General features: G+C 41.7%; 1 protein-coding gene across 1 annotated transcript; it reads left to right on the top strand.

Moving 5' to 3' along the window:
* The first annotated feature begins 10,150 nt into the window (after positions 1-10,150).
* Positions 10,151-11,769, top strand: LOC147864416 (ras-related protein RABA1f-like). Its single transcript, XM_087320217.1, has 2 exons — positions 10,151-10,483; positions 11,037-11,769. The coding sequence occupies exons 1-2, from the start codon at positions 10,266-10,268 to the stop codon at positions 11,458-11,460; spliced, it is 642 nt and encodes a 213-aa protein (XP_087176343.1). The 5' UTR covers positions 10,151-10,265; the 3' UTR covers positions 11,461-11,769.
* Positions 11,770-12,157: the final 388 nt, after the last annotated feature.

The following is a 12,157-nucleotide window of genomic DNA, read 5'->3' as shown; positions in this document are numbered from 1 at the left end:
TAACAAGTTCCTTCTGGCGGATTGACCGGTGTAACCCACCGTTACCCGGTTTGAGGCCCTTCTTGGCCGGTTCGGTCTTCGGTGTCGAAAAGCCATCATTTTCCTTTCCCGAGTCGTATCCGCTCTGATCTGACTCATCATTACCGGTTTCATAATCCGGCATCTTCTTCTCCCTTCTCTTTGTGCGTGAACCATCTCCTCGGTTCCTTGCGCGGGGAGAGCACGGCAGAGTCTTCACTACTCGTCGGTTCCTCTTCTGACTGGTCGGATTGACCCAGTCTCTCGTTCGGCCCACTCAACCGAAACGATTCCAGACTCTCTTCTTGAGTCCCGGAGTCATCATCTTCTATCTAGACTGGCTCAAGCTCACTAGCCTCATCCTCCAATATCAGATCAGGATCGGAAGTCGGAGCCGGTAAGGCATACCATGATGTCGTCTCATCAAACTCAACATCGCGGCTAACTCGGACTTGCTTCGTCCGGGGGTTATAACACTTATACCCCTTTTGCTCATGTGAGTAGCCGACGAGGATGCACTTCTCCGATTTTGCATCCAACTTCCTTCGCTTCTCATCCGGCACATGCACATATGCTACGTTGCCGAAAATCCGAAGGTGTCTCAAATTAGGCTTGCGCCCGAAATATAGCTCATGCGCGGACACCTTGTCACCAATCCGGTTTTAGATGTAGATGGTCGTCCGGACCGCCTCCGCCCAGTAGAGATGGGGCATGCTCTTCTCTTCCAGCATTGCCCTTGCCGTGTCGACAAGCGACCGGTTCTTCCTTTCGGCCACACCATTTTGCTCCAGTGTGTATCTGCAGCTGAACTCTCTCCGAATCCCTGTTTGCTGCAGATAACTGTTGAATTGGCCGGAAAAATATTCTTTTCTGCCATCTGACCGCAAGCACTTGATCTTCCTCTCTGATTCCCGTTCCACCATGCTTTTTGGAGGTTCCGGAAACAGTCGAAGACTTCGCTCTTCCGCTCAATGAGGTAGATCCATGTGTGCCGGCTATAGTCGTCGATGAAGGAGACGAAGTATCGACTCCCACCAAGACTCACGTTCTGTGCCGGTCCCCATACATCCGAATGAATAAGGTCGAGCTTGTTACGGCTACGGTTTCGTTTGGTGGGGAATGGAAGCCGGTGTTGCTTCCCGAGTTGGCAGGCTTCACATACTTTGGCCTTCCGGCCAGTGAACTTCGGCAAACCGAAAACAACTTGTTTTGTTTGCAGGTCTTGAAGCCTCCGGTAATTGACGTGGCCAATCCACTTGAGCCAGAGATCGATGTCCGACTCAATCTTCTATCCTTTGGTGAACAAAGTGGTGCCGACGTCATTGGTGTCAAGGATGAACATCCTCCCGTCTCTACACCCTTGCGCAATAATCTGGCTCTCCTCCTCAATGAAGCATCTGAGGTGCATAAACCACACCTGCATCCCCAGGTCGACGATATGTCCGACCGACACCAGGTTCTTCGTGATAGTCGGAACGTGTAATACGTTCATCAGCTTCCCCCTCTATCCGATGTGGCTCAAAGGGACTTCATCGACATGCACAATTGGGTGAGGAGTATCGTCTCCAATTTCGACAACTCCCAGTTGTTCTAGTTTCTCCAGGAAGGAGAACCACTCTTTGTGGTTCGTCATGTGATTTGATGCACCGGAATCAACGTACCACACTTCCTCCGATTTGGAAGTGGTCTTCTTCATCGAATTTGCCGCATGCTTCATCACCAAGGCGGGCCCCTTACCGGTCTTCCCGGTTCCAGATCCTTTCGATCCTTGCGCGTAGTGCGAGCTTTGCCAGTTCTCCCGACCGGTTTTGCCGAATCCCGATTTGTCTGAATTGTTGAGAACTCGACATTCCTTATGTCCGACGCTCGGCCACAACCGAGATTCTTTTCATACACAGAAAAACAGGTAATGAAAACGCGACACAAAGGGGAGAAATGGTACACAGGAGGTTTACGTGGAAAACCCCAAAATAGGGGAAAAACCACGGCAGCCCACAAGCTGCAAACTGTCACTATGTAGGAATATACAACAGTGAGTTCATTGAGGCAACGACCTCGTGCTCTCAAATCTTCGCCACAGGCGGCGGTTACAACAGAGGCAACGACCTCGTCTCTCTCTCTCTCTCTCTGTACAGTTACGCGCTCTCTCTTCTTCTTGCACCAACAAGGAAGAATGACAACAACAAAAAACGACAAAAAACCTAAAAGTTTGCCCTAAGTCATATTTATACTAATATGACTTTTCGGCTATTTACAAATGTAGCCTCGATGGGCTCTCAGAAACATATTTACGAATATGTCTCTTCCTCCGGTTCATACCGGGCCTGCACCATCCGGCTCTCCGTAGTCGGGTACTCCCCTCCGGTTCATACCGGGCCTACACCATCCGGCTCTCCGCAATCGGGTACTCCCCATCCGGTTCATACCGGGCCTACACCATCCAGCTCTCCGCAGTCGGGTACTCCCCATCCGGTTCATACCGGGCCTACACCATCCGGCTCTCCGCAGTCGGGTACTCCCCATCCGGTTCATACCGTTTCGGCCTCGGCCGAGTTTGTTCGTCGGCACTGTTCTTCTCCTTTCCCATCCGGAGGGACCTGTCTCCCAACACGAATCGGCACGCTTCTTCCAGCACTCGCTTTCTCTATGGCCTTTTTGCCACAGTACCAGCAATCTGTGGCGGATTTGTCTTGCCGACCTCCGGCGCTACCTTGACTCCCCCTGGTTGTGGAGGTCCCGGAACTACTATCGGCACGGTCTCAGTGTCGTCGGTCTTGCCCTTGTCGGCTGCCTCCATTGCATGCTGACCCGCCTCGTCCACCACGCCCACGGGGCCGATCCGCCTCTATGTACAACATCCGGCTGTCGGTGGGTGCACTTGTTGACGCACCGGCGTAGTTCTCCTCTACAAGGAGCATCGACTGTAAGTCGAAAAATGACAGTGTATTCTCCCTCGTACATATTGTTGTCCGGAAAGCTCGGAACTTAGACACTAGGCCCCCAAGACAGACCTATAACATCTCGTCTTCCTCTACTATGACATTGATAGAGGCAAGCGAGTCATAGATCTCTTTGATTCGGGCCGTCTAATTAACCACCGACATGTCCTTCTGCCGGACATTGCTCAACTCTTGTCGGAGTTGCAGCTTCCGGGCTGTAGTGCTTGCAACGAACACCTTCTTCAGGTTTCCCCAAGCCTCTTTCGGCGTCTTGGCATCTCGGACGTGGCTCAGCAGCTGGTCTCCGACACTGGACGCAAAGCAGTACATCACTCTAGTTGTCGATTGTTCCCACACCAGGAAGTCCTTGTGTGCAGCATCAGGTGTTGTGTCGTTAGCTCTGTCGACATAGCTCCAGTAACCATGCCCAAGCAGGTACTGGTGCATCTTGTATGACCAAGATGCGTAGTTGGATCTGTCGAGCTTCTCCACTGGGAGCAAGCTAGCCATTCCTCTATCCATTTGTTTTTTTTTTTGTTCTTTACAAAGGTTAGGTTTTCTTCTTGCGAAAGCGAATGTCGGCTACAGAGGTTCTCAACCCTCGCGCATTGATACCATGTAGAAACAAATAGCATGCGGAAGCAATAGAAAACAGAAAATAGGTTTAATGGAGAGCTTAACAGTACGCGGGAGAGACAGAGAGAGAGCACATAGAAACTCAATTCAAAAAATACTACTCAGTCTATACATTGTATGTGTTCAGTGAACACTTTTATACAAGTCCATCCGGACTGACAGAAGTAGGGTGTACTTCAATGCTCACACGTGCGTCTGACACTAACTATGAGATATTAACTCCCTAGTAGACTAGCTACTACTTGGCTTCCGGTTACAGCTTGATCCAGCTAATTGGCTCCACAGCTCACCGGTCATCCTTTTGGATGCCAATCCGGATCCAGTTGAGCTTGCCGCTCAACACAGTTGAACAGAGTGTTCGAGATGAAGGATCTTGGTGCAGCAAAAAGGATCCTTGGCATGAAAATCGAAAGAGATCGTATTGGTGGAAAGTTGTATTTAACTCAGAAGAGAACTTTATATTGAGAAAGTGTTGGAGAGGTTTGGTATGGAAAATGCTAAACCAGTATCGACTCCATTTGCAACGCATTTTAAGTTATCAGCTTCTTTATCACCAAAGTTAGATAATGAAAAGAGATACATGGCAAGAGTTCCCTACTCCAGTGCAGTTGGTAGCATGATGTATGCTATGGTTTGTACGCGTCCAGATATTTCACATGTTGTGAGTGTGGTCAGCAGATACATGGCTTGTCCTGGAAAATCACACTGGAATGCAGTGAAATGGATTCTAAGATATTTGCGTTGGGATTTCAAACGCTTATCTGGAGTTTGGCAAGAGTAGTAGTTCTCTAGTTGGCTATGTTGACTCTAACTATGTTGGTGATCTTGATAAAAGAAGATCACTGACAGGGTATGTATTCACTCTGGGTGGAAGTGCAGTTAGCTGGAAAGCTTCGTTGCAGCCCGTGGTTGCGTTATCAATGACAGAGGCAGAGTACATTGCAGTGACAGAGGTGGTTAAAGAAGGAATCTGGTTAAGAGGCTTACTTGGGGAGCTCAATTCTTGTTCGGACAAGATCGACATTTTATGTGATAGTCAAAGTGCCATTCATTTGACTAAAGATTAGATGTTCCATGAAAGAACTAAGCACATCGATATCAAGTATCACTTTATTCGTGATGTTATTTCGCGGGGTGATATCTTAGTGAAAAAGATTTCAACTCATGAAAATCCCACAGATATGTTGACGAAGCCTCTTCCAAGAATCAAGTTCAAGCATTGGTTGAATTTGATTGGTGTTGCCGATAATTGAGTTATCTGGCAAAGGTGGAGTGAGATTACTATAAAATTCAAGTCAAGGTGGAGATTTGTTAAACGACTTGAATTAATTTTTGTGGTTTATGAAAAGCCACGTCTCTCATCTGCATGAAGTATATATAAAGGCCCATGCATGCATCATTATCATGCAAAAGTTAGTGAAGTGAGGGCTATATATATAAATGCCCATGCATGCATCATTATCATGCAAAAGTTAGTGAAGTGAGGGCTATATATATAAAGGCCCATGCATGCATCATTATCATGCAAAAGTTAGTGAAGTGAGGGCTATATATATAAAGGCAACCTTAATCATTTAAAAGGCATGACCACCAAGAGTTGTAGGCTTGTGAGATTTGAGAGAAATAGAGAGTTGGAAAACACCATTTTAGAGAATTCTTATGAGAGAATTGTGAGGTTATTCTCTTGGGTGTTGGGTTTAATTAGAGAATAATTTCTCTAATTGTTTGTAAACTCTTTGTTACATTTTCTTATAGTGGAATCACTCTCCTTTCCGTGGACGTAGGCTAATTTAGCCGAACCACGTAAATACTCGTGTCATTTATTTCTCCGCTCCTATATTATCATATTATTGTTTTCTAATTAATCTAATGTACTATTTGATCCGAGTGTCATCCTAACACATGATGGCGTGTTGCCTAGACATGAGTATATTTTTACTCCATGTGGCCCTTTTGTATAATCGCAAATGGTGGGGTTTTATATGTCTATACAATGTCCACTAGATAGCCAGCATTTGGCATGCCCCATGGGATAGCCAAAAAAAATGCTACAAATGACCCCAAACAATAACAAATTCCATTTATTTATTAGTGCCATCCACGATCCCTTCTTTGTTTCAGTAATCAATGGATTCGTGACGACAAGTTGTCTAATGTTTCATTTATGGCAACCTTTTCTGGTGTCCCTAGGTTCTACATTCAATCATCATAGCATTTAAATAGTTTTCCACAATCATTTTGGTTTTGCTCTTTTGCTTATTAATCCAGACTGGGACTAAGCAAGGGGCCCAATTCCAATGGGTAGCCTTAAGGGACCAACTAATAGCTAGTCCCAACAGCCATATTTGGCATATATAAGGAGGATCACTCCTCATTTGTAGCTATTCCCATATTTTGAGATTCACTCTCACTCTCTCCTATTCTCTCATTCTCATCATCTGAGCTTTTAAGGAATGTGTAACCATTTTGCACTCTCTCCCTTGGTGGTTTTGGGAGTTGTCTCGAATCAGTCCCGAATTTTCCCAACTCCGATTTGTGGATTTCTCTTTTTCCCAAATATTGGGACTGTTGTATTTTGTGTTTATAATGAAATATAACTATGATTTGTGTCCCCATCGTGTTTTCGTGTGGCTTTGAGACCCCCATAAAATAGGGGCATAACACTTTTCTAAAGTTTATAATTGTGCACAATGTTAACCCCACCCATTGAATTAGATGTCAATCCCAACAATTGATTTGTTGGCCTTGATCTTTGTGCGTCCACATTAACTCCATAATGCTTAGGTATAAATAACTCTATATGAAATTAAACCACAAGCTAATCCAAACAAATTTATGTGTTTGATTCCATAACCTTATGGTGAATTGCTTTTTCTTGATTTCTTTATTTTATTACATCAAGAATAGTTGGAGAAATACAAAGCGTGAGCATGAGCATCTTTGTATCAAGAAGTTGATCTTGATGATTTAATGGATGTAAGTTTTAGGAACCTAATTACTCGTTTGTTTTGTTTCTCTGGAATGTTGATCGCCCAAGTCACATTTCTTACAAACACCCAAGATGATGTTGTATGTCATTGATGTAGATATAGATATTTAGATAGTAGACAAAATTCATTTTTGCTATAGCAACATTATTTTAAATTGATATAGTAAAGCAAAATTTCAGGATCCACAATTTAAGAAGATGTAAGATGTTACATCTATGATATAATCAAAGTAGTACTAATAAGTCATTCAAGGGTATTAATCAAGTTACATGCATAACAAGGCTCCACAAATCGTTTTTTATGTAGAACTCCAGAGTGGCTTTAGTAACAAGTGCGAGGATTATAAAATGTCATGTTTGACAAGATTTGAAAATACAATGTGCCATCTTTTGACATGCCCGTAGATGTGGTTTTTTCGTAATTCTCTGAATAGAGTTGGACCTGATTCAGTGTTTGAAAAATTAGTTTGGGTTGTGTTCTAAGTATCAAATAACCCATGTTCTATTGGTGCTCACATGGAATCCTCAACTCAAGTTCCCATTTGAATATTTGTGATACATGGAGAGGATAAAAGCCTAACAAAAAACATATAAACAGGCATTATGTATTCCATACCTCTTATGCTTTTTGGATTAATTTTTAATACGGATAGTGTGAGTTTTTTTTTTAATCATTTTAGCACCTGGATTAAAGCGTAGAATCCGCTTTGTATTTTCATTTTTCTTAACTCCCTCCCTCTCTCTCTCCTTTGATGCCTCCAACTTCCAAGAACACAATTCAAACAAATACCACGGGGATAGATAGTTAAAGTCTAGACCATACTCAAGATCTAACATCAAACAATTTCTTCATCATCGTTTCTCTAAAATTTGTGAGCCAAATATTGCAAAATCACACAAGAATCTCACTAGGAGGCGAGAATTAGCAATAAATTAAGTGAAGTTTGCAAGATAGAAAAATATTGATGGTGGCTAACTCCATGTGAAGGACATAGACATAACAAAAACCTAGGTTGATGATGATATGGTAGGTATCCAAAGTCGTCTCAACTAATCTCTTGCCCATGACACTCTGTTTAAGTAATGTTATGCAAATGCTCAATGTAAGAGAACAATAATTTCTAATTGGTGTGCATAAAACACAAGGAACCATGACAAAACAAGACACCTAGAAAGTGTTGAAAGGTGATTGTTTTTTCGTCTGGGCATCAACGTACACAATAATGCGCCAAATCCAATCACGTTTATCCCAAGGTGCACAAGTCAAACTTTTCTCAGCCAATCCCTCACGTATGGTCACTCTTTTAAAGTAACGTAAAGTGTACTTGTGAGCCTAAAAAACTTGTCCCCAAGGCACATCCCTCGCATATTGTCACTCTTTCTAAGTAATGTTACTAAAATTTTGTACTTGTGAGCATAAAAACAATTGTCTCAACCAATCCCTTACATATAGCCACTTTGTTTAAGTAATGTAATTTGTATTCGTGAGCATAACATTTTAGTAACTATGTTGAAACGTGTTGGTGTTCTTGGTATTGATGTATTCGAGAAAATGGTGGAATTTCAACAACTTTGTTGCCAATACCAAGGAGCAAAGGTCGGGTTATAAGGTGGAGTAAAACTACGACATCTATTGTGGTGGTGCCAATTCTAGTAAAAAAAAATTGTGAGTGTACCGTAGAACTAAGAGTTATTGGTGGTGTGAGGGTTTTCGGATAGGCATCTACGTGTGTGTGTGTGTGTGTGTGTGTGTGTGTGTGTGAGAGAGAGAGAGAGAGAGAGAGAGAGAGAGAGAGAGATGTAGTTCAATTGGTAAGGTTCTACGTGTGTGTGTGTGTGTGTGTGTGAGAGAGAGAGAGAGAGAGAGAGCTGGAGCTCAGTTGGCATGGTTGCCCAATGGAGACCAGGAGGTCATGGGTTCAACCCCTACATTCCATGGTGGCATCTAATGAATTAAGTCTAGATATGTATGAAGCATATAATATAGAAAAATGGGTTTCGAACCTAGGACGCAGTGCTTGTAATGTAACAACTTATCACTACGGTAAGCTAATTACGATAAAAAAAAGAAAAAGAGAGAAAGACCAAATGAACAGGGCATGGCTTTTCATGGCCGATGATCCTGATCCGATCTGCACACTCACACTCATTTTGAGAAAACCGATGGAGCCAATGACCCAAGGGCCAAGACCATAGGCTCGAAGGAGGTGCGAAAGCTGGGATTTGAACCCAAGACCTAGGGCTAGCGATCTATCTTTTCGTGGCCGATGATCCTGATCCGATCTGCATACTCACACTCATTTTGAGAAAACCGATGGAGCCAATGACCAAGACCATAGGCTCGAAGGAGGTGCGAAAGCTGGGATTTGAACCCAAGACCTAGGGCTAGCAATCTATCGACTTACCCACCACTAGGGCTAAGTTAAATTAGGGTTAGCCACCTAAAGAAAGGTGGCTACAAATAAAAATGGAGTTAATTAGGGCTATTAAGAGAAATAAAAATGGAGTTAATTAGGGTTAAAGTTAAATTAGGGTTAGCCACTGAGAAAGACGAGATAAAATAGTAAGTAGTTTGGTTTTTATGTCCTTAAAATTATGGGAAATTACAGAAGTAAGCCTGCGCTCCATTAAAGCTTCAGACCCATTCAAAATTCTGCACGCGCACGCAGACAGACAGAGAAAGACAAAGAAAAGAAGGAGAGCAGAGAATTCTTCATTCCTTTTCGACTGCGTCTCTCTCTGTCTCTCTCTCTCCAATTTTCGAAGGATTTCATCCATCCGTATATAATTTATACACACACGCACGCACGCATATACATACAGGTATTCCATTTGATCTCCTTCTCCTTCTCCATCTCCCCTCCTTCTGGTCTTGCCCCATATTTCAATCTGTCATTGGACATTAAGGTCTTGCTCCATATTTCGATCTGTCATTGGACGTTAAGGTCTTGCTCCATATCTCGATCTGTCATTGGACATAAATCTGTGATCGAATATGTCCCAAGTTTATTATATGATTCCCGATCCTTGTAGAGCTTTGAAGGATTCCTGGGAACGAATCGAATCAGTAAATTCTCATTCGCTCATTCATTCAATCGGATCTGTAAAGATATCTGTTGGATTTATGAACCGATAAATACCACTTTCATTCTTTCAGATCTTTAAACCGAGCTATGGATGAATCTATCGATGATCATTTCAGTTATTCAAATGTATATTAAGGAATCCATAGATTCGGATCTCTAATAGAGTCTGTGAATGAATCTCTTAAGGCTAGTTTTGTTTATTTGAATTTGTATAGATAGTCAGTAAGTGCTGATTGTTTCGGGATCTGTAAAGAAATCTTTGAGGATGTCTGTAAAAGCTAATTTATGCTTCCGAATCTAGAAATAAAAATATGTGCAATGAATAAATTGCAGATTCGCTCAATCAAGTTTTGTTGAATCTATAAAGAAAGCTCTGAAATGTTGCTCGAGTTAATAAGGAACTCGTTGGCTGAATCTGGAAATGCTAATTCATAGAATAAGAATGTGTAAAGTTATATGTTCGAGTAAACTAATTTTTCATTTGTTTCTGTAAAACAAATCTGTGCAGGAATCAAACCAGTGAAGAATAATAGCCTCATCTACAAATCAGGCTGCTGATTGTAACAACTATATTCAATCAATCAATCAATTGCTTCAATGGCCTATAAAACTGATGATGAATATGATTATCTATTCAAACTGGTGCTCATCGGTGATTCTGGTGTTGGAAAGACCAACATTTTGTCACGATTTGTTCGGAATGAGTTCAGCCTCGAGTCGAAGTCCACTATAGGTGTTGAATTTGCAACTCGTAGCATCCATCTTGATGGCAAGACCATTAAAGCTCAGATCTGGGACACAGCAGGCCAAGAAAGGTGAGCTGAATTCTTCGTAATTTGCAACATGAACATAACACTTGATTTTAGCTTGTGGCTTGGATCCCTTCTGAGAAATGAATGATTATTATTTTTTATCGGCATCTTAATTGTTGTTAATAGTACTTCATGATGTATTGAAAGATTACGACTGTTTGAACTTGAAAGATCAGAACAGTTGGACCTTAAAAGATTAGAACTATTCATCTTACCATCTGCTTCAAAGAATGGTATACATCTCCATATATTTTAAAGATTTTAACTGTTGGTTTCTCCCATCTGCTTGAAAGATTAGGGCTGTTATCTTTCTGTCCTTTGATGTGTTGCATTTAAGAATTTGTATTGAAATCCTAGAAATGCATCAATTGCCAAATCTGATGATTTCTGTTGAGATCTTAGAAATGCATTGAAAGCTGGATTCAATGATTTCTGTTTGAATCTTAGGGGTTCATCAAAATATCACATTTATGTATTGGCCAGTAACTAATCTAAAAATGAAATGTATGTTGAAGCTAAGTTCTTATACCTATACGGCTTTATTATATATTTCCAGGTATAGAGCCATTACCAGCGCCTATTATCGTGGTGCAGTGGGTGCATTAGTAGTCTATGATATAACAAGAGATGGAACCTTTGAAAATGTAGAAGTTTGGCTAAAAGAGCTCAGGGAACATACAGACTCGTCGATCGAGATCATGCTAGTGGGTAATAAGGCCGATCTTCGGCATTTGAGAGCGGTACCAACAGAAGATGGCCAAGGCTTCGCTGAACGAGAGGGCCTGTATTTCATAGAAACTTCTGCCCTTGAATCGACAAATGTTGATAATGCATTCAATCAAATTCTGGCTCAGATTTATAGGGTCGTTAGCAAGAAGAATCTTGAGATCGGAGATGAGATTACAGCTGTACCTGCAGGCAGAACCATCAATGTTGGTGTAAACGATGCCACCGAAACGACGAAAGCTGGCTGTTGTTGATTGTTGTTTATTCTTAAGAGGAAATTGGGCCAAATTCTTTTGTTGGTATGATGTCTCATGTAATGTCGTTCTTTGGGTCTCTGAGTTGGTTTTCAATTTGGATGAAGAGACTTGTATGATAAGAATAAGAAGAAGACAGGTTACCTTGCCATGGTTCAATTTGTGATGGAGGTTAGTTTTTTTTATGCCTTCAAGTGGAATGCTAACACTGCAATTTTGTGGCACTCTTTGACATCATTTTTTCTTGTACTACTGCAGCAATAATTACTGCCAAACAATCATATGTATTTATGTATATTCATTCATTGATCTTTCTTTGGGATGGTTTTTCTTTTGCATTGCAGAAATCCACATTGTTTCTAAAGCCTTGTATGAGAAGGTAACACATAATTTCATCAGAGTTTATTCTTTCACGGTCAATCTTCTCTCTTTGTTGGTGTGGCATCTGATCATATGATCAATCCATTGACTTTGTAGTAGAGTGACAACATGATCTTTTGGCCAAGAGGTGGATTAAATTGAACCTTTTGGTAGTTGATAAGTTCATGAAATAGATACCGACGGATTATTTGTGTATTTATGCCAACATTTCCAAGTATGGCTTGAGATCAGTTGTGATATCTTATTAGAGAACATGATGTATATAGACCCGGCAATAATAGAAGAACCTAAAATTGAAGATATTACATTTGTGAGA

The sequence above is a fragment of the Azolla caroliniana genome, unplaced genomic scaffold (assembly GCF_043228905.1).
Source record: "Azolla caroliniana isolate FFs.n. ecotype wild unplaced genomic scaffold, voAzoCaro1.0.p SCAF_5, whole genome shotgun sequence".
In the NCBI taxonomy this organism is placed as follows: domain Eukaryota; kingdom Viridiplantae; phylum Streptophyta; class Polypodiopsida; order Salviniales; family Salviniaceae; genus Azolla; species Azolla caroliniana.
This window is presented reverse-complemented; position numbering and strand designations above follow the sequence as displayed.